Source organism: Clavelina lepadiformis, chromosome 4 (genome assembly GCF_947623445.1).
Source record: "Clavelina lepadiformis chromosome 4, kaClaLepa1.1, whole genome shotgun sequence".
In the NCBI taxonomy this organism is placed as follows: domain Eukaryota; kingdom Metazoa; phylum Chordata; class Ascidiacea; order Aplousobranchia; family Clavelinidae; genus Clavelina; species Clavelina lepadiformis.
Genome location: NC_135243.1, coordinates 24,493,527 through 24,516,032, shown reverse-complemented (window position 1 = coordinate 24,516,032; position 22,506 = coordinate 24,493,527). Strand labels below are relative to the sequence as shown.

At 37.4% G+C, this 22,506-nt stretch overlaps 3 protein-coding genes and 1 long non-coding RNA gene across 4 annotated transcripts; all 4 read right to left on the bottom strand.

The window, feature by feature from the left end:
• Positions 1 to 511: 511 nt before the first annotated feature.
• Positions 512 to 1,168, bottom strand: LOC143451972 (disintegrin and metalloproteinase domain-containing protein 1b-like). The gene is made up of 2 exons (XM_076952763.1): positions 1,046 to 1,168; positions 512 to 648 (listed from the first exon to the last, which is right to left on the bottom strand). Exons 1-2 carry the CDS (start codon positions 1,121 to 1,123, stop codon positions 544 to 546), a joined length of 183 nt encoding a protein of 60 aa, XP_076808878.1. The 5' UTR covers positions 1,124 to 1,168; the 3' UTR covers positions 512 to 543.
• A 362-nt stretch (positions 1,169 to 1,530) lies between these two features.
• On the bottom strand, positions 1,531 to 3,566 carry LOC143453089 (disintegrin and metalloproteinase domain-containing protein 12-like). Its single transcript, XM_076954237.1, has 7 exons — positions 3,435 to 3,566; positions 3,100 to 3,294; positions 2,671 to 2,836; positions 2,289 to 2,403; positions 2,033 to 2,144; positions 1,654 to 1,840; positions 1,531 to 1,608 (listed from the first exon to the last, which is right to left on the bottom strand). The coding sequence occupies exons 1-7, from the start codon at positions 3,449 to 3,451 to the stop codon at positions 1,531 to 1,533; spliced, it is 870 nt and encodes a 289-aa protein (XP_076810352.1). The 5' UTR covers positions 3,452 to 3,566.
• A 6,655-nt stretch (positions 3,567 to 10,221) lies between these two features.
• Positions 10,222 to 11,475, bottom strand: LOC143451973 (uncharacterized). The gene is made up of 3 exons (XR_013114931.1): positions 11,387 to 11,475; positions 11,105 to 11,282; positions 10,222 to 10,878 (listed from the first exon to the last, which is right to left on the bottom strand). It is a non-coding gene; the product is annotated as an uncharacterized LOC143451973 (long non-coding RNA).
• A 3,739-nt stretch (positions 11,476 to 15,214) lies between these two features.
• LOC143451971 (disintegrin and metalloproteinase domain-containing protein 19-like) lies at positions 15,215 to 21,808 on the bottom strand. The gene is made up of 15 exons (XM_076952762.1): positions 21,648 to 21,808; positions 21,427 to 21,518; positions 20,662 to 20,811; positions 20,277 to 20,362; positions 19,920 to 20,098; positions 19,719 to 19,813; positions 18,858 to 19,016; positions 18,323 to 18,520; positions 18,000 to 18,166; positions 17,664 to 17,858; positions 17,237 to 17,402; positions 16,862 to 16,976; positions 16,587 to 16,698; positions 16,213 to 16,399; positions 15,215 to 15,280 (listed from the first exon to the last, which is right to left on the bottom strand). Exons 1-14 carry the CDS (start codon positions 21,748 to 21,750, stop codon positions 16,288 to 16,290), a joined length of 1,929 nt encoding a protein of 642 aa, XP_076808877.1. The 5' UTR covers positions 21,751 to 21,808; the 3' UTR covers positions 15,215 to 15,280; positions 16,213 to 16,287.
• Positions 21,809 to 22,506: the final 698 nt, after the last annotated feature.

Genomic DNA, 22,506 nt, shown 5'->3' with positions numbered 1-22,506 from the left:
AAAGAGTAGAGAAATATTTAGATTGACGTCGCTGCCAAAGAACGTTGAGTGACTTTGTCTTCAAACGCTCACGTGAAGAAGTTGGAACAAAACTCGAAGATGGAGAAGAAAACCTTCATATGCGTTGTAGAGACGAAATATCTCGTTCACTCGCGTGTTCACTGTGACGTCATTGTCGTTCACTGTGATGGGAATCGCAAAATTGACGTCTCGAAAAAGCAGAAGGTCAACCGAAAATGTCGCGGTATCTGTTGCAGAGATCATGACCAAAATGCAAAATGTAATCTTATTTAACAATGATCATTATGACGTAACATACATCTAATTCTTGATACCTCAGTGAGACAAAAATTGGAAATATCATCTGACAGTGCAAGATAAAGAAGACAATAAACAATAAATGACATTTGTATGAAATGTACCGTTACTTCTATACTTCTATACTTCTATACTTCTATACTTCTATACTTCTATACTTCTAACGTAACCAATGCCCACCTCTGCACATAGGTGAAAATTTAATAGACATCTCACTTATATCATTCAGGAGGGTGGCCCGCTATCAACGCTTCCCCCACCACCAGGAGCGGAGCAGTCTGGAGGAGTAAAGCCATCAGAGCAGTGACAGTTTCCGTTGTCGTTGCAGATCTATGAAAGATTAGTGTTGAACGGTTAACGTACGACTTAAAGTTTCAAGTCTGTGCTGCAGCCACATTGCCCATAACCTTAAACCTGTAAATGATCGATTAATTTATCGTTACTGTATAAATAAAATTATTATTGTTGTGTGCACAATAATAATAATAAATAATAATTGCTAAATTATTGTGTTAACTATAATTATACGCTAAATTATTGTGTTAACTATAATTCTCGTGTTACTGTGCCACCACGGAATACGACACCAATTTACACCAATAGGAATTATAGGAACATAGGACACCAATGATAGGAATTTACTTGCAAAATGCAGGTGATGTTTATTTTCATCAAAGTGACGTCACTTGTGGTAATATAAGTACAAAGTTAATCAGCTGCAACTTACCCCATTTCCACTGCAGTTGTTTGGGCAAGTTGACGTGAAATCAACACAAGCAGCATTCTTGCACACCTGGCAAAACATAAATACAACCAAGTAATTTTCTGCTTCCAATTTTATGTACCGGTGCCATTAATCTATTTTTGTCATGGGGCCCTACAGTACAAGTGATTGCTCAGTACATTTGTAGCATGTTTATCTTTTTTAAATAAGCGACAGGGGGTAACATGATGAAGTGAAACAACAGAATCTGTCAAATGGCACATCTGGAAAGTCAGGCAAGTTTTCAAACATTAAACTGATCACAAACTACAAATTCATTACATCATCCACAAAGTATGTGGCCAATGAGCAGTATTGCGTCGTAAAGTTATCTGCTTTGTAAGCGACCAAGCAAGTTGTCACATGTTGTTTTGGATTGGCGTTCAACAACTTCGATTTGAAAGCACTCCAACTCATGATTATCAGCGTTGTGGTATGACACATTTTTGTCAGTATGATAAGATTCTCGAAATGTAGCAAATTACATCCGATATCGAACATGTAATAAAACATCCGATTGAGTGAAGCTGTAAAAAGATTGACATCTAAAATAGTCACAAGCAGCAAGTTACCTTTGAATTATCAGCGCAACCCATCCATTGGCTGACATAGGTTGTGTCGATAAATCCTATATCTGGGCCACGTACTTGGACCACACAAGTTTCGTTTGTTGAAGGAGTTAGGTAAAACAAATCACGATCAATAGGACTTCGTTTGAACGAAGGGTTGACGCAGTAGAATTTGCCACATTCAATGTTGCTGCAGCAAAAAGAAACGTACAATTGACATAAAGAAAAACTTAATAAACTGATTTCCAACCAAGTTCTTAACTGTTAGCATACATGTGATATATTTTCAGGCACACAATAAGTTAATGGAACCATTTGATCCTTACAACACTTTGTTATCATCCAACAACAAGAAACAGGTGAGAATGTTATAAAATCTCACCTCAATGTACAAGCAACATATGGTGAGGTTGTTGAAGTGAAATTGATACCACAATTGCCAGAAGCAATTCCCAGTGTGTTCAAAACATCGCAGGAATGAGCGTAGCTTGAACCTTGAACAAGATTTTGTTGTTAGTTCAATTCTCAGTATATTGAGAACAACTGAACAGCTTGAAGGTATCATTGAAGCTTTAACTCGATGTTACAGTTAGAAATGTTTTAAATGAAAAACAAATCATTGAAATGTTTTCGCAAACCTGGACCATACGATAACTGGCACATTCGATCACGGCTAATACAGATCCCGCCACTGCAGCGATTAGTCCCGTTATTGCAAAGTCCACCGTCTTCTACCAAGCGGTTCGGTGGGCACTGAATAATTGTAAAGGTAGTTAGTCATTTTCATATTTTTTGCTCTTTCTTTTCTCAATTTAAGCAATGACTTAAATTATTAAATTTCAAAGCTTAAATAGTTCGTTTAAGAAATTGTATTTAGTGTTTGCACAGAATTAGAAAACCAAATTAAAGCAAAACGATTTCTATTTAATTTAAATAGTATTTAAAAAACTAAAAAACTAAAATTATTGAACTAAAATAGATTCCAGAAGATTTTATTTTTGTTGCAGCTTTTCAACTCACAGATTTGTTCTGTCCATCGCAGTATTCTGGAAGATCGCAATCACCACGAGATTCCCTGCATTGAGTACCGGGTGGGGCGACCTTGCACTTATGCGAGAGACAGCAAGCCTCCGAATCACACTGCGCGAAATCCCAAAGCAAACATGTTGCCGGGTTGCAACATCGACTAAGTGTTTCCACAAGAAAATAAAAATTTTTAATGTTTTAAATTCTTTGTTTTGCTAAATTGTTGGTCTTGTATTAATTATCATGAAACATCTTCATCGACTGGAAAAAATACAACGAGAAGCAACTAAGTTCAATCTTTGTATTTTTATGATTTCATTAAAAGCTTTGTTACTTAACCTAGATATAAAACTCAATTGTAAGAGAAACAATTAATAGTTCAGACCATAAAAGAGCAGCTGTAAAAAACATTAAAAGACGTACCTTGTACATTCCAGCACCGTACCACAGTCACATTCCTCTCCCACCTCCACAATCTTATCCCCACACGACGAGCGAGGGATCAACGACGCGATCTCCGGCTTATCGAGGAGGCATTGCCCGGTCGATAGTTCAAGTTCAATTTCAAGTTGCTTGATGCTGCAATTGGACCACTCTGTGGGAAATGGACGATCGCTCCTGAAGACGAAATAAAATTGAAATAAAGACTCCACTCATTTTAGTGAATACAAATCAAAGCAGATTAATCTCGATGTGCAAAGCATTTGCCGATTCAGTTTCGATTTCAAGGCTTGATTTAACTGAACTTTAAGACTCACTGAAGCCTTGCAGACATAATGCAGTCTCTGTCCCCTCCTTCACATAAACATGGACCAGGTTGAGGTTGATTGGGGTCATTATCATCGTGACGTAAGCCGAGACTGTGACCAACCTAATGCGTTAAAACTTGAGGGGTGAAAGCGAGACTGTTGTTCAATGTATAAATCTGCAAGTTCAAAAAATGTGAAACTTTTGAAGTATAAATTTCAAAAATAAAAGTTTGATAAAGTATATTTTCCACAACGACGTCGTCAACTAATTAAACGTAAAAAACGAAGTTCATGATATGAGAGCAAAGCTCACGGGATAAGATGAGACTCACTGAGGAATAGGTGATAGACTCTGGTTGACACATTGCAGCAATGTGGGCAATCCCAACAATATTGGTGACGTTTTCTTCCCGAAAACGACCCAACCCTCCCTGACGAAGGTAAATGGTGTGGTCGGATTTTATCCAAGGCGACGTGGGAGGGTCAACGGCGACACGAATCGATCTGTAGCGAGTCATGTCCACAAACGTCTGCAAAAGATTTATTTCTCTTTTAAGTCTTGATTCCCTTAAAACTATTATGGAAAATGAGATTACTGAGCTGTAGCAAACTACAGTGACAAAAAGTACAGTGTAGTGAAGCAGACAACGAAATTTGACATAAAGACTAGATCGAATTACAGTTAACTAGACAAAAATTGTTAAATTTCTTCTATTTTAAAAAACATTCAAAATATTTTCCAGTGCCCATGAAACAAACGATCTCGCTATCCGGCACCCTGAGACAAATCCAGGGACGGACGGACAATGAACAACTATGAACAAGACAGACAGACAACAGGACAGACAACAGGACAGACAACAGGACAGACAACAGGACAGACAACAATGAACAACTACATCCCGTTCCTATGAACAACTTTGCTAAAAGCAAGTTGGTGGAATATGATAGCACAGACCTGATATAGATCCTCTTCGTTGACAAAGACTTGATCTCCCGACCTCCAGTTCTCAACGTTGCTGACAACCGCACGAATGCCCAATGGTTGAAATAAGGTGTCCATGTAGTTCGCAAAATAAAAGACCGTGTTCAAAACAGTTGCATCTGGAAGGAAATTCTGTAACATACGAAAAAATAACAAACAATTTTAGAGTTTAAAAAATAATGAATACAACTGTTCATGTTAAAAATGTTTTAAGTTAAAAGGGAAAAAATTGCTTCTATAAAAATATCATCATACGCTGATGGCACAAACTTTGCTGATTTGGGTCGGTAAGTACCTTACCATCATTAAACTCCGCATAAAAATCAAAACCCTCATCACATTTGTCAGCTGAGGAACTGAGTTTTGAGACCGGGTAGGGATTGACAAATTGTAACAAGTTCATAAACATAACACGGGTTTCAAACAAGACCGAAAGTGTCCATAAAATTGCAAACCCAAACACTGCGTTCGCTGATAAAATGATTGTAATAAGACTTTGACAAAAATGTGTGAAAACTTACAAAGTTTTGGGTAAACACAAATTGCAGATGAATGTATCGGGTTTGTGGTGAAACATCTCGCCTTTTTCTTCCAACACTTTTCGTTCCATCAAAATCTGATAAACAAAAACGTTATTCTGCTACTTAAAATCGATCACAATGGACATCGTATGTGTGATTAGAGTATGTACGTTTGCATCAAATCACGGAAAAATCTCACACCTGTGTTGATCCCAAAATTTAACTTTTCATTTCCGGTGATGTTGGTCAACAAGTCGGTTCCACAGCCACCTTCTGGAATCTTCAAAGCTGAAAGTTTGAAGAGGACGTGTGCAAGAGTTCCATTGTCGTAAAGAACCGGTCGGATAACGGCAATATCACCATCCATGAACATGTCAGCTCTGTGTACATAGAAAACATGAAACCATCATTAATTTCACAAATTAAAATTTTAACCCGATAGAAAAAAAGTGGTACGGACAGTTTTCAAGAAACTTCTCTGTGGATTTTTTTATATGAATCAATTTGATGAGCAGTTTAATGCGACAAGCAATACACACAAATGATGGCAAATTAGATACCTAAAAGGTTCAGTACGAACGACCGCTTTGCTGACATCATTGTTTCCATGAATGGCATAACCGGTATATTGGCGGAAATTCAAATCCTACATTTAAAACATATTATCATTACCTTTCATTGTCACATCACAATTAAACAAAATTAACTTCAGTTGATAAAACAATTTAAAAAAGTGTCGGTAAACGTCTGTGTTGAAATTAATTAACAATCGGCAGTTCATCTTCCGCAGGCTCTATTCTGGCTAAACTAGCTCAATTTTCTTGGATTTTAAGACAATAATGCTAATATCATTCTAAAATAGTTTAAACGTACACTAAAAATGTTTTAAAATAGGTTATATCTAAATTCATTATTATTAAAAAATTGGTGATTTCTAAAATACCTCTGGCTTCGGAAACAAAACTTGCCCTGAATTTGGATCTGTCACGCAAAAATGCTTATCCACCACATCAACATTTAGCTGAAGATCTTTGAACAAATACTTTTCCGAAGCGTGAAATGTGACTTGGTGTTTGTGTAGGCCTGGCTGGGTCTAACAAATTGGATAAAGAAATATAAAAGATCTTTTACAAACTGTGCTTTTACAAGCAATGACACAGAGTAGGAGAAAATGCTGAGGTATCAGTCTTTACTACTTTACAATGATGCAGTCACTACCTCGCTCTAGTCCTGAACCAGACTGGAAAAGTTTGCCCAGTGCACAGGAAAATAAAATTAATTGCGAGTATAAATAATGGCTGCTGTTTAATGTTGTTCCACTGGAAGTTTTTCACCGAAAACAAACCAAACCAAAACAGCAAACTTTCTAATCTGGGTCCAAACTGCAGAGTATGGTAGGAAGGCGAACTAAATTTTATTGGTTATTTTCCTTTTTTTTAAGTTTTTTTTTTTTTTCATTTTGATGTTCTGCAGGTATTTACTGCAAATAGGTAAGGCCTATAAACATCGACATTTAAACAATTCTCGTGATCATGTTAAAGTATGGCATAATATGATAATTCTTAATTACAGTGCAACTGTAGCACTGCACGGTATCGAACCCAGTTAGCAGCATTACGAGCCAATCCCTTTAGTCTACCGAATGACGGAAATAAATCCAATCGCTCAGCTACTACCATCATGGTAATAGCCCTGCTAGTAATAGAAATGTTCACGAAAACTTTAACAAACATAAAATTACCTGAGTTTTCAAATCGCTTGACCATTTGTCGTTTATCTTTTGTTTAATTTCAACCAGCTCAAAATTTGGCAAAGAACCCAAATTCCGTTCGTCTAGAAATTACAGATGACAAATCCTTTTAGATTAATTATTACTTGATTGTAGCTGCTCGAAGACGCAGAGTCTCGGAGCTTTTCGTAACTTGTCTATATCTAGTCTCTATTTTCACACTTACTGAAAATTTCTTCGGTATTAAACTCCTGATCTCCAACAACCGGTACTGACAATCGTAGAAAAATACAAGTGATGAAACCAAAACAAACGAGCTGAAATGATTCAGTCATTCTCTGGCTGCAGATCTTTATACAAACGTTATTCTACGCAAAATGCTGTGTATAGAAAGGTTCTGTGATAATAATACAGTGGTGAGAAGACTCATCAGTCAAAATTAAGCATAAAATCTTTCCAAATAGAAACAAAGCAAATCACGATTTTCGATTTTCTAAAAACAAAGATAGCTTCGCAGACCTACTCATATGTAACCTATGTCGTATGCTGCATGTCGTGTCCATCTAAGGCTGTCACTATTTCACCGGAAAAAAAAACTGTTCATTCGATGCTGATTTTTGTAGTTTGACGAAGACGTTCTGACGTAATAACCTGAACTTAGCCCAAATCGACAACCATAGACGCCTAAGATGGGCGGGTAAAGTGGCATTTTATACCCTGGGATTGTATTTTTTCTAATAATAAATAACCAATGACTTTTAATCACGAACTTTTTTCTTTGCATCTCGCCCCTTTTGTTGCATTTGTGTCGAAACAATGGACAAATGTTTGAGGTTACGTGGTATATCAATGTTTGTAACTTGTAACGGATAATTTCATTCCCCGCTGACCGCTACTTGTTTACAAACTCGCACTTACGGTGCGTCACGTGATTAACCTCACACTAGCCCAGCTTGAGAAGCGAGAAGCTTTTGTCTCACAAGTCGGTCGTTGTCGCTGTTGGTGCCGTTGACCGTCGCATTGTTTGCACTGGAGATAATGCCTTTGTTTATTTCACAATGCCGGTTTCAGTACAAAGCAACAGGATGCGCGACCGCGAGTCGTCGATGGCGATTCTTGCACCTAAGAAAAAATCTTGCCTGGATAGTTTCAGTGAAGAGCTCGAAATTAAACCCTAGGTTTCGTGTTTATCTTTTCTTGCACTTGTCTTGTCGTCTTTCAAGCAGTGTTATTAAAAGTAAGCCAATGGATTTCTTGCATTTAGTGCGTGACCATAACGGTAACAATGAAAGTGTAATCGTTATTGTTACGCAACACTAACAGTGATAATTTGAAAACTAACCAACTACAGTATTGCCTTATACTTTACAAACCAATAAACATATTAATTTATGTTATAAATATAAACGTAAACTGGAAACGTGGCTCTTGAAAATTTACGGTAAGGTCAGATCAGGTCGACGACTGTCGAACTGCCCAATAAAGAAGTACCCTCTACCCTCAAATTAAAGCAAAAATAAAGACATTTCTTAGAAAAAAAGACAAAAATATTTTCTAAGACACAGACCTTTGAAATAAGGACAAATGTTACAAATAAGGAGGGCAACCCTGCCTATAAGCTATTAAGTCACTTTACCACTTTAAACTTTACGGTAACTCCCCATCACGTGAACATATATATATTTGGTATACCAAACGCTAACAAATAAGAAGTTAGCTTATCTGCGTTTGCTTTTTCTATTTGGCAAATTTTCCCATTGTTTATCATGTACTGTTTTGGCTTGTATTTTGCACAAGACGCCAGGTCAAAATAAAATATACCTAGATGGCAAATACCCTGCCTAGGATCTTTCTGCGGTTTCGCAAAATATCGTTGTCTCTTTCTAGTATAGAGCAACGAAAGGCACAAGGAACAATATTACACCTTCTGACACTCCTCAATTGCTGACAACATTTTACACCTTTCTGCGAGGGCTCCAAAGATAATCTAGCGGCTGATACTGCATAAAATCACCTTCGTTCGAGATTCTGCAAGAGTATTGAGTAATTGTGTATTGTGATTGAGTATCGTGTTTGATAAACGTTCGAGCTCTTTTGGATAAAAATGGCAAATATTTCGCGCATGTTACATTTTCAGTTGGTGTGTTGGTATGCAAGCGTCTTTAACCTTAGACAGTTGGATTAAAACATTCCCCTATAGAGGGTCACTTCCCAATAGAAAGACAATTTGAAGCGGGCAAAACGCCGATTGTGACGATGTCGCAAGCCAAAGCGTCCTATTAAAAAATGTAAGAAATTTTCCGGTCCAATGCGCATGTGATGTCGATGTGGACTGGTTTGTTATGGTTTTGGCGATAGCTGGTTGCAGGTCAAGGTTAAGTTGTAAATTTGGTGTGGGTTGGATGGAATTTTGGTATTTTGCATTATCTGTTCTAAAAATTTAAGCTCAAATTTGCTGTAAAGTTTGGGTGGTTGTTATAGAAATTTTAGTACAAGGATTCTGTCCAAACTCAGACTGTTGGCAATCATAGCCTACATCTCTTTGCAAGCCAAAAATCAGGAGAGGTTCATGATGTGGTTTTGCGATAGCAGCTTCTTGATTTAATGTACTTTGTGTTGAAAAGCCTATCGCTTTGAATTGGGCCATGACCCCTTAAAGACAAAAATCACACTAACTTTTTGGGTAAATAAACGTGGTGCCTTCCGATATCTAGCGGACAGTGTGGCGAAGGCTACATAACACTTCCCTTCCTTCGAAAAAGTGAAACGGGGCGAGCAATTTATCATATTTGATAATTAATAAAACTACACAACTGTTGGGGCAAATTTCACAGTAAACTTAAACGGGTCGCAGGGTTTGGCCAGAGCATTCCAGAGACTGCAAAATGCAGTAAATGGGGCAGAGTTGTTGAAAACACGGGATGCAGGAAGCAATATTGAGAAAGTCATCAACGTTATGGGCATCCTGAAACCAAAGTAGGCTATACCATATAACACAATATAAAGAAAAAATGTAAAGAATAAGATTTAAACAAATTTCTAAATTTATATTATAGGATACTATGCTGACATGGTAAAAGTTAATAACAAATGCGAACCATCAAAACTACAGCGTACATACAACTATATTGCAGTAATGCTTTTCAGAAGGTTCTTTCCGTGTAAGTTGGACATCGACACCTGTGTGGTAAACTGCCGTGAAGCAATGCTTCAAAAAATTGGGCCTTGCCGGAAAATTTGCCAAACAGAAAAAACAACGTCACGTCCATTCGGTGCGTTTCAATCTTATCGGGGTCACCAAAATATAAAGTGCAACGAAAGACATTACGCTATATATATGTTATGTTCCTGATCCACCACTGAGGCTAACTTGATATTATTTTATTGGCAAATTACATGGCCGGAGCACAGGCATAACTTGACGAGAAGAAACGTCTCAAACGAGAGTCTGTGTGCCTCCTGGTCTAAAGGACGACTGACTCGAAGTGCGAACAGGGAATAAAGATAAATTCACAATAATTCTTTGGGCAAGGAAACGTGGTGTCCTGCAGTTACCTAGCGAAAGAGGGGAACGCAACAATCTGTGAAGAATAAAATACTAAGCACTATTGGAACACGCAATACACAAGATTTTCAAATCATTTAACATGACTGTTGACAATCTCAGAAGGCAACTATCAAGAACTAAACTAAAAAACACGGCGGTTGACCTAACGAGACACAACAAAAATCAACCAATTATGACGTTGTGCTAATAGCAAACGTTTCGTTGAGAATCAATAATAAATAATTATTCATCACATTGAAAGTTTGACTTTCATACTGTGGTGCTTCACTGACTATCAAGGGTTAATGAACGCGCTATCTATGGAGTCATATTATCGAACAACCGATCAAGGAATAATTAACAACCTACAACCGCAACAACAAGCCCAGTTAGCACAACGTCACAAAATGCCACTTCCCGCGCTTACATCGGAGGGATTCGATCAGCTTTTCTCTCACGTACATGTTCTTCACATAGAAATCATGAAAATTACGCGGATTATTTTCTGGGTATAATATGACGTCACTTTCAATTAGCTTGACAGTTCTATAATAAATTCATCCTTCAATGAGCCGAAGAGGTCCATAAGTGATGACGTCACTTTCCAATGCGCCTTTATCCATTTCCATGACGTCACGGCGACGACGTTTTTTGCTGTTGCAAGACTGAGGCTAAAGAGCAGAGAAATATTTAGATTGACGAAAACTATCGCTGCCAAAGAACGTTGAATGACTTCGTCTTTAAACGCTCGTGTGAGGAAGTTGGGACAAAACTCAAAGACGGAGAAGTTAAGAAAACTTAAGCAACTACAACTACATTTGCTTGCGTTAACATACAACAATTCCTATGTTTGTACAAGAAATTGAAAACCAACTATCCGGCCAAGACAATACTCACATCAGGGCAATCGCAAGTTCTACAGACGCTTGATTGGCAGAAGAGGTATAAGTGCTGATTCGCCAAAGCTACGTTGCTCCAGTACAATGTCAAAAATGAGAAACGAACGCTCTGTGACTCACAATTAGTGATTATGACGGTGGCATTCTCTTCACCAAGTGGGTCTTCAGCGGGACAACTGCGCACAGTGAGTAAATAATTTTGCGCATTTTTAAAACGAAATCATTTCTACAGTAAAAGGCAAGTTTAATGGATATTGTTACAAGATCTATGGCATACTACCTGTCTATTATGACATCATAATAAGGCGAAGAAGAAGGTTCATTGTTCTGAGTGATCCAGCAGCGTTCCACCTAAAGCAAAAATATTCCTGATCAGATTAAGTTTCTTAACATGAAGCAGACCACGCCTACCAACAATGAGTTATGCTAAAAGCTTAGAGATGAAGTTCTCAAAAATAACCAGTACTGCTGAACATTTAGCATGAAGTAAGCCATGCTAATTGCTGAACAGTTAGCATGAAGTAAGCCATGCTAATTGCTCAACAGTTAGAATGAAGTAAGCCATGCTAATTACTGGACAGTTAGCATGAAGTAAGCCATGCTAATTGCTGAACAGTTAGCATGAAATAAGCCATGCTAATTGCTGAACAGTTAGCATGAAGTAAGCCATGCTAATTGCTCAACAGTTAGAATGAAGTAAGCCATGCTAATTGCTCAACAGTTAGCATGAAGTAAACCATGCTTATTGCTGAACAGTTAGCAAGAAGTAAGCCGTGGAAATTGCTAAACAGTTAGCATAGCTTAACTTGGAACTGCAACTTTCTTCAGACCACATTGCTAGCTTATAGTCGCCGTCAATCAGCAAATCTATTTCTAGAATTACCTTCAAGAGAAAACCTTCATATGCCCTGTTGAGTCGAAGTGTCGCGTACACGTGCGTGTTCACTGTGACGTCATTATCGTTCGCTGTGATCGGAATCGCAAAATTGACGTCTCGAAAAAGCAGAAGGTCAACCGAAAATGTCGCGGTATCTGTTGCACTGATGATGATCAAACTGCAAAATGTAATGTTATTTAACAATGATCATTATGACGTAACATACATACATCGAATTCTTGATACACCAGTGAGACAAAAAGTGTGAATATCACCTAACAAGGCAAGATGAAGAAGATATTAAACAATAACTTCCACCCCAGCACAAAACAAACAGTAAAAGTGTTAAGTTAACATTTAGTTAAAGCTGAATAACTAAACTGTACGAACCCATTGTCAGTAATCGTTAATTAGTCGTTAGCAACCAAACGTCAACATACTTAGCCTCGGGATTGAACGGTACAGCTGTATCGCTGAGGTTTTTATGGTAAGTGCATGTGAAATCGAACACAAACCCACGTCGCGTCCTCACTATGACGTTGTTCGAGGCGGGGAGGATTTCTCTCAACGTTTGAAGCCGGTATGTGTATGAGATGGTGGTGTCTGTCTCCTGGTGGTTATAAGATATCGATGAAAAATAAACAACGTAAAGTTATTTGATGTCACTGTGGATGACAACAATCTTGGATTGAGGCTTGTTTATTTTGGAAATCAAAGACAGTTTTAATTACAATTGATAAATCGAGTTCGGTTGTTTTGTAATAAATGAGTCGTTGTTGCCACAAAGCACATCAAAAACAAAGAAGAAAATATCCAGCTTGTTTCTCATTCGTCGCTTCACAATGACGCAATAATATTACATCGTCTAACTATAATGACGTAATAATTAAAACGTTGATGCGTCACAATAAGCTGCGGGTACCTCAACTCTGCTCCCGCACATCGCCGAGTCGGGGTCAGATAAATTTTCCAGGTCAAAGGTCAAAGTCGCGCTGCCCGTAGGGGATTCCCCGTCGACGAATGGTTCCGGTTTGACGACGCACAGCGGGTTCAGGTTGGGTGTCTGGGCAGAGACGAGTAGAAAATCTTTTACGAATTATTCCAGGGTCGTTGGATGGCAAATATTTTCATAATTTTCATAAAATATTACGCGAATGTATGATTATACATTGATTTCATATCAAAAATCAATCTAAATATCATACTATTGTATATATATTGTATATATCGATATTCATACTAAATATCTAAAATACTTAGTTAAATGCCTTGAAAAACTCTAAAATTACAATTATGGACGAGCTTAAAGCACTAAAATACTAGGAAATAACGCGAGCAAAATCTAAGTTACATCAACAAGAGGGTTGTAAAGTGCATCAGGTCCATGAAGAACCAAATCTTGCGAGATGTCGTACCCAGACGCCACAAATGGGCACAGCTCAAATCTAAAACAAGAATGACAAAAATAAACCTGCCCTAAAGAGCTCTGCTGATGTCACAAAAAAGAATTCTGACCTCACACAGACAGCAGGTGGTCCGCATGAATATTGCAGGTTGATGTCTTCCACCAGAACGTCAAATGAAGTCCATTGATTGATGGGGTTCACGGCAGGACAATCTAAATTGAGAAAAGTGAAAATATCGTAACAAGTATTTAACTAACCACTAAGCAACCTGTGTGTCAGACATTTGTAAAATAGCACGTTCGTAGATTGTGATTGATAGATCCAAGCAAGCAAGCAAGTCAAAACTTAATAAGCTAATATATAAAACAGGGCATGTCATGCATTTATAAAGGATGACAATTCATAGACTGTCAATCATAGATTTAGGAAGCTAAGGAGTCAAAACAAGGTAAAATATTTACATGAGCAAATGTTTGAAGTACGCAGGTTTGTATGTTGTTATATGTAGTTTAGCACTAAATTGTTTTGTCATAATTCCACAAAAATTACAGAGCCAAGTGCCTCGTTCGCCCCAATATGGCTACAGTCTAGTAAAATTAATTGTGTCTAACGAAGCTTCATTTAAGTTTCAGTATTTCAACATTTCCAATACAAATTTCAATCATTTTAAAGTATCTGAGCTTGAGTAACTTTTATTAAAAATCTGTCGTTTCAAATTTTTACCAGTTGTGCAAATCCAGAATATCGAATAAATTTAGGTTAAAAGTCACATAGACATCTCACTGCGAAAATGCAGTGTTAAAAATTCGCAATTTAAATTTCGTAAACCACGTGCAAGGGCAATATTTCACTGACTGGCAGAGATGGGCAGCAATATACCATCGACTCACTGTACCGCGATACTTTTCAGTAGCATCGATACCGTCGGTACTTAGCACCAAATCCATGTCCTGAATTATTTTATTCAAGGAATATAACTCGGTTCGGGTACTTGACACTTTCAAAATGATTATTCCAAGGTTTTGAAAAATATGTTTTTAAACTTTCATTTCAATTGAACCTTAATCTTAATTTTGGGGATTTTTGTTCTTGTTGTAATCTACTAATGTCTAATCAAGTCGCACAGAGTGGAGTGAAATCCTTTTGGACCTGAAGTGACCTGTAATTGGATCATGTAATTAGGCAAAGATTGCATTTGCAACAGGATTCGCTGTGCAAAATATACCGAGTACCGGCAAAGTACAGAGTTACTTTTTTAATACAGTACCGAATACCGGAACAGTAGGTACATTTTTGCCAAGTACTGGTACCGCTACCGACGGTACTTTTACCGTAACCACTGCCCACCTCTGCACATAGGTGAAAATTTAATAGACATCTCACTTATATCATTCAGGGGGGGTGGCCCGCTATCAACGCTTCCCCCGCCACCAGGAGCGAAGCAGTCTGGAGGAGCAAAGCCATCGAAGCAGTGACAGTTTCCGTTGTCGTTGCAGATCTATGAAAGATTAGTGTTGAACGGTTAACGTACGACTTAAAGTTTCAAGTCTGTGCAGCAGCCAAATTGCTAATAACTTTAAACCTGTAGATGATCGATTAACGACTGAATTATTATCAATTTATCGTTACTGTATAAATAAAATTTTATAATTTTAATAAGATATTCTAAATTATTGTGTTAACTATAATTCTTGTGTTACTGTGCCACCACGGAATACGACACCAATGATAGGAATTTACTTGCAAAATGCAGGTGATGTTTATTTTCAGCAAAGTGACGTCACTTGTGGTAATACAAGTACAAAGTTAATCAGCTGCAACTTACCCCATTTCCACTGCAGTTGTTTGGGCAAGTTGACGTGAAATCAACACAAGCAGCATTCCTGCACACCTGGCAAAACATAAATACAACCAAGTAATAATCTGCGTCCAATTTTATGTACAGCTGCCATTAATCTATTGTCTTCATGGAATCCTACAGTACAAGTGATTGCTCGGTACACTTGTAATATGTTTATCTTCAACGAGCGACATGGGGTAACATGATGAAGTAAAACAACAGAATCTGTCAAATGGCGATTTAAAAATGGTTGACATATGATGTCACTAAACAACTTTCTTATTCTAAAGTCTAAACAATATGGAATTTTGCACGAACATTTCAAAGTATAAGACACAGTAAAATTTAGGGATGGGTAATAAAAGTAAAAAAACTTTTCATCCAGGCACAAATCTTATTCTAGCACATCTGGAAAGTCAGGCAAGTTTTCAACTGATCACAAACTACAAATTCATTACATCATCCACAAAGTATGTGGCCAATGAGCAGTATTTCGTCATAAAGTTGGCTGCTTTATAAGCGATCATGCAAGTTATCGAATGTTGTTTTGGGGTGGTGTTCAACAACTTTCAATAAAGCAAATGCAATAGAGACAATTTAAGAACAAAGTCTACTAAGATAAAAGTAAAAGAAAACAAAGGCAAGAATCAGAAGTAATGCCAGGTTCAAAATCTGATACAAGCCGATCATTCAAAACATGCAACAACCGGTCAGCTTTCGGGTGTAAATCTGGCTGGACCATCCCATTAAAATTTCAACGAAGTTACTAAACTAGCCTCGCTCCCCGCTGCGTAACTAATTCTGTTTGAATGCATTCCAACTCATGATTATCAGCGTTGTGATATACATTACATTTTTGTTAATATGATAAGATTCTCGAATAGTAGCAAGTTACAGCCAATATTGATGACATAATCAACATCCGATATTGTATGAAGCTGTAAAAAGATTGACATCTAAAATAGTCACTAGCAGAAAGTTACCTTTGAATTACCAGCACAACCCATCCATTCGCTGACGTAGGTTGTGTCGATAAATCCTATATCTGGGTCACGCACTTAGACCACACAAGTCTCGTTTGTGACAAGAGTTAGGAAACGAAAATCACGATCGATGGGACCTCGCACAAATGAAGGGATGACGCAGTAGAATTTGCCACATTCAATATTGCTGCAGCAAAAAGAAACGTACGATTGGCATAAATAAAAACTTAATATACTGATTTCCAACCAAGTTCTCTGAGCATACATGTGATATATTTGAATGCACACTATAAATTAATGGAACCATTTGATCTTTACAACACTTTGTCATCATCCAACAACAAGAAACAGATGAGAATGTCATAAAATCTCACCTCAATGTACAAGCAATATACGGTGAGGTTGTTGAAGTGAAATTGACCCCACAGTTGCCAGGACCAATTCCCAGTGTATTCAAAACATCGCAGTAATGTGCGTAGCTTGAATCTGAGTTAAACAAGATTTTGTTGTCAGTATTAATCAATTCTCAGTATATTGAGAACAACTGAACAGCATGAAGGTATCATTGAAACTTTAACTCAAATAAACTTTAACCACAATAGTTAAAATATTATCAAATGGAAAATGAACAATTGAAGTTTTCATCAACCTGGACCATACGATATCTGGCACATTCGATCACGGCTAATACAGCTCCCACCACTGCACCGATTAGTCCCGTTATTACAAAGTCCACCATCTTCTACCAAGCGGTTCGGTGGGCACTGAATAATGTAAAGTTGTTGGTCATTTTCACATTTTTTGCTGTTTCTTTTCTCAATTTAAGCAATGACTTAAATTATTAAATTTCAAAGCTTAAATAGTTTCTTTAAGAATTTGTATTTAGTGTTTGAATTAGAAAACCAAATTAAAGCAAAACGATTTCTATTTAATTTAAATAGCACTTAAAAAACTAAAAAACTAAAATTATTGAACTAAAATAGATTCCAGACAATTTTATTTTTGTTGCAGCTTTTCAACTCACAGACTTGTTCTGTCCATCGCAGTATTCTGGCAGATCGCAATCACCACAAGATTCCCTGCATTGAGTACCGGGAGGGGCGACCTTGCACTTATGCGAGAGACAGCACGCCTCCGAATCGCACTCCGCGAAATCCCAAAGCAAACAAGTTGCCGGGTTGCAACATCGACTAAGTGTTTCCACAAGAAAATAGAAAATTTAATGTTTTAAATTCTCTGTTATGCTAAAATGTTGGTCTTATATTAATTCTCATCAAACATCTTCATCGACTGGAAAAAACACAACGAGAAATAACTAATTTCAATCTTTGCATTTTTATGATTTTATTGAAGGTTTTGTAACTTAACCTCTATATAAAACTGAATTGTAAGAGAAAACAATAACAGTTCAGTCCATAGACGAGCAACTGTAAAAAACATTAAAGACGTACCTTGTACATTCCACCACCGTACCACAGTCACATTCCTCTCCCAGCTCCACAATCTTATTCCCACACGACGAGCGAGGGATCAACGACGCGATCTCCGGCTTATCGAGGAGGCAATGCCCGGTCGATAGTTCAAGTTCAATTTCAAGTTGCTTGATGCTGCAATTGGACCACTCTGTAGGGAACGGACGATCGCTCCTGAATACAAAATAGATTTCTAATAAAATCTCCAATGATTTTAGTGAATACAAATTAAAGCAACTTAATCTCGATGTCCAAAGCATTTGCCGATTCAGTTGCGATTTCTAGGCTTGCGCTTAACTGAACGTTATGACTCACTGAAGCCTTGCAGACATAATGCAGTCTCTGTCCCCTTCTTCACATAAACATGGACCAGGTTGAGGTTGATTGGGGTCATTATCATCATGACGTAAGCCGAGACTGTGGCCAACCTCGTGGGTTAAAACTTGAGGGGTGAAAGCGAGACTGTTGTTCAATGTATAAATCTGCAAGTTCAAAAAATGTGAAACTTTTGAAGTATAAATTTCAAAAATAAAAGTTTATTAAAGTATATTTTCCACAATGACATCGCCAACTAACTAACAGTAACAAACGAAGTTCGTGATATGAGAGCAAAGCTCACGGTATAAGATGAAACTCACTGAGGAATAGGTGATAGATTCTGGTTGACACATTGCAGCAATGTGGGCTATCCCGAGAACGTTCGTTGAGTTTAATTCCCGCAAAAGACCCAACCCTCCCTGACGGAGGTAAATGGTGTGGTCGGATTGAACCCAAGGCGACGTGGGAGGGTCAACGGCGACACGAATCGATCTGTAGCGAGTCATGTCCACAAACGTCTGCAAAAGATTTATTTATCTTTTAAGTCTTGATTCTTTTAAAACTATTATGGAAAATGATATTACTGAACTGTAACAAACTACAATGACAATAATGCAGTGTAGTGAGACAGACAGAGACATTTGACATAACGACAAAGTCAAATTACAGTTAATTAAATAAACTTTAATTGTTAAATTACTGTTATTTTAAAAAACATTCAAAAAACTTTCCAGTGCCCATGAAACAAACGATCTTGCTATCCGGCCCTCTGAAACAAATCCAGGGACGGACGGACATCCGGTTCCTAGGAACAACTTTGCTAAAAGCAAGTTTATGGAATATGATAGCACAGACCTGTAAAAGATCTTCTTCGTTGACAAAGACTTGATCTCCCGACCTCCAGTTCTCAACGTTACCGACAACCGTACGAATGCCCAATGGTTGAAATAAGGTGTCCATGTAGTTCGTAAAATAAAAGACCGCGTTCAAAACGGCTGCATCTGGAAGGAAATTCTGTAACATACGAAAAAATAACAAACAATTTTAGAGTTTGCTTTCGGTCAGTTTACAGTTTCAACAAAAAATATTCAATACAACTGTTCATGTTAAAAAGGTTTCAAGTTAAAAGGGAAAAAATTGCTTATTTAAAATATATCATCATACGTTGATGGCACAAACTTTGCTGATTTGGGTCGGTAAGTACCATCACTACCATCACTAAGGTTACCATCACTAAGGTTACCATCACTAAGGTTACCATCACTAAGGTTACCATCACTAAGGTTACCATCACTAAGGTTACCATCACTAAGGTTACCATCACTAAGGTTACCATCACTAAGGTTACCATCACTAAGGTTACCATCACTAAGGTTACCATCACTAAGGTTACCATCACTAAGGTTACCATCACTAAGGTTACCATCACTAAGGTTACCATCACTAAGGTTACCATCACTAAGGTTACCATCACTAAGGTTACCATCACTACCATCACTAACTCCGCATAAAAATCAAAACCCTCATCACATTTGTCAGGTGAGGAACTGAGTTTTGACACAGGGTAGGGATCGAAAAATTGTAACAAGTTTATAATCATAATACGGGTTTCAAACACGACCGAATCATGTGTCCGCAAACATTGCAAACCCAAACACTGCGTTCGCTGATAAAATGTTTGTAATAAGACTTTGACAAAAATGTGTGAAAACTTACAAAGTTTTGGGTAAACACAAATTGCAGATGAATGTATCGGGTCTGTGATGAAATGTCTTGTTTTTTTCTTCCAACACTCTCCATTCTATCAAAATCTGAATAACAAAAACCTAATTCTGCTACAAAACATCAATCACAAGAGACAGTGTATATGTGACTATGGCACATACGTTCGAATCAAATCATGAAAAAATTTCACACCTGTGTTGATCCCAAAATTTAACTTTTCATTTCCGGTGATGTTGGTCAACAAGTCGGTTCCACAGACACCTTCTGGAATCTTCAAAGCTGATAGTTTGAAGAGGATGTGTCCAAGAGTTCCATTGTCGTAAAGAACCGGCCGGATTACGGCAATATCACCATCCATGAATATGTCAGCTCTGTGTACATAGACATCATGAAACCGTCATTAATTTCACAAATTAAAATTTTAACCCAATAGAAAAACTGGTATTAGCGGTTTTCAAGAAATCTCTCTGTGGAATTCTTTATATGAGTAAATTTGATGAGCAGTTTAATGCGACAAGCAATACACTCAAATGATGACAAATTAGATACCTAAAAGGTTCAGTACGAACGATTGCTTTGCTGACATCATTGTTTCCATGAATGGCATAACCGGTATATTGGCGGAAATTCAAATCCTACATTTAAAAGATATTATTATTACCTGTCATTGTCACATCACAATTAAACAAAATTAACTTCAGTTGATAAAACAATTTAAAAAAAGTGTCGGTAACCGTCTGTGTTGAAATTAATTAACAATCGGCAGTTCATCTTCCACAGGTTCTATTCTGGCTAAACTAGCTCAATTTTCTTGGATTTTAAGAAAATAATGCTAAACATCATTCTAAAATAGTTGAAACGTACATTAAAAATGTTTTAAAATAGGTTATATCTAAATTTATTATTATTAAAAAATTAGTGATTTCTAAAATACCTCTGGCTTTGGAAACAAAACTTGCCCGGAATTTGGATCTGTCACACAAAAATGCTTATCCACCACATCAACATTTAGCTGAAGATCTTTGAACAAATATTTTTCCGAAGCGTGAAATGTGACTTGGTGTTTGTGTAGGCCTGGCTGGGTCTAACAAGTTGGATAAAAAACATAAAAGACCTTTTACAAACTGTGCTACTACAAGCAATGACACAGAGTAGGAGAACGTTCTGAGGTATCGGTCTTTGTTATTTTACAATGATGCAGTCACTACCTCGCTCTAGTCCTGAACCAGACTGGAAAAGTTTGCCAAGTGCACAGGAAAATAAAATTAATTGCGAGTATAAATAATGGCTGTTGTTTAATGTTGTTTCACTGGGACTTTTCAGCAAAAACAAACCAAACCAAAAGAGCAAACTTTCCAATCTGGGTCCAAACTGCAGAGTATGGTACGAAGGCAAACTAAATTTTATTGGTTATTTTGATGTTCTGCAGGTATTTACTGCAAATAGTTAAAGCCTATAAACATTGACATTTAAACAATTCTCGTGATCATGTTAAAGTATGGTATAATATAATAATTCCCAATTGCAGTGCAACGGTCGCACTGCACGATATCGAACCCAGTTAGCATCATTACGAGCTAAGCCCTTTAGTCTACCGAATACCGTAAATAAATTTAATCGCTCAGCTACGATACCATCATGGTAATAGCCCTGCTAGTATTAGAAATGTTCACGAGAACATAAACAAACATAAACTTACCTGAGTTTTCAAATTGCTTGACCATTTGTCGTTTATCTTTTGTTCGATTTCAACCAACTCAAAATTTGGCAAAGAACCCAAATTCCGTTCGTCTAGAAATTAAAGATGACATAAAACTTATCCCTTTAAATTAATTATTACTTCATTGTAGCTGCTCGAAGAAGCAGAGTCTCGGAGCTTGTCGTAACTTGTCTATGTCTAATCTCTATTTTCACACTTACTGAAAATTTCTTCAAACTCCTGATCTCCGACAACCGGTACTGACAATCGTAGAAAAATACAAGCGATGAGACTAAAACAGACGAGCTGAATTGATTCAGTCATTCTTTGGTTGCAGATCTTTATACAAACGTTATTCTACGCAAGATGCAGTGTATAGAAAGGTTCTGTGATAATAATACAGTGGTGAGAACACTCATCAGTCAAAATTAAGCATAAAATCTTTCCAAATAGAAACAAAGCAAACCACGATTTTCGATTTTCTAAAAACAAAATAGCTTCGCAGACCTACGCATATGTTGCTCGTCGTATGCTGCATGTCGTGTTCATCTAAGGCTGTCACTATTTCACCGGAAAAAAAACTGTTCATTCGATGCTGATTTTTGTAATTTGACGAAGACGTTCTGACATAATAACCTGAACTTAGCCCAAATCGACAACCATGGACGCCTAAGATGGGTGGCTGAAGTGGCATTTTCTACCCTGGGATTTTATTTTTTCTAATAATAAATAACCAATGGCTTTTAATCGCGACCTTTTTTTCTTTGCATCTCGCCCTTTTTGTTGCATTTGTGTCGGAACAATGGACAAAGATTTGACGTTACGTGGTATATGAGTCGTTGTTGTGGATAATTTTATTCCCCGCTGACCGCTACTGGTTTACAAACTCGCACTTACGGTGCGTCACGTGATTAACCTCACACTAGCCACCCACGTGATTAACCTCACCAACTTGAGAAGCGAAAAGCTTTTGTCTCACAAGTCGGTCGTTGTCGCTGTTAGTGCCGTTGACCGTCGCATTGTTTGCACTGGAGATAATGCCTTTGTTTATGTCACAATGCCGGTTTCAGTACAAAGCAA

What these genes read in the sequence shown, in the direction of transcription:
- LOC143451972 (XM_076952763.1), bottom strand. Translation starts at nt 1,123, where the DNA reads ATGTTTTGCCAGGTGTGCAAGAATGCTGCTTGTGTTGATTTCACGTCA. An exon ending in ACAACTGCAGTGGAAATGGG is followed by an intron (nt 649 to 1,045) that starts GTAAGTTGCAGC and finishes AATCTTTCATAG; the next exon opens with ATCTGCAACGACAACGGAAA.
- LOC143453089 (XM_076954237.1), bottom strand. An exon ending in ACGGTGCTGGAATGTACAAG is followed by an intron (nt 2,837 to 3,099) that starts GTACGTCTTTTA and finishes GGAAACACTTAG; the next exon opens with TCGATGTTGCAACCCGGCAA. An exon ending in TATGTTGCTTGTACATTGAG is followed by an intron (nt 1,841 to 2,032) that starts GTGAGATTTTAT and finishes TTTTTGCTGCAG; the next exon opens with CAACATTGAATGTGGCAAAT.
- LOC143451971 (XM_076952762.1), bottom strand. Translation starts at nt 21,750, where the DNA reads ATGACTGAATCAATTCAGCTCGTCTGTTTTAGTCTCATCGCTTGTATT. An exon ending in TTGTGTTTACCCAAAACTTT is followed by an intron (nt 19,017 to 19,718) that starts GTAAGTTTTCAC and finishes CGTATGTTACAG; the next exon opens with AATTTCCTTCCAGATGCAGC. An exon ending in ACGAAGAAGATCTTTTACAG is followed by an intron (nt 18,521 to 18,857) that starts GTCTGTGCTATC and finishes AATCTTTTGCAG; the next exon opens with ACGTTTGTGGACATGACTCG.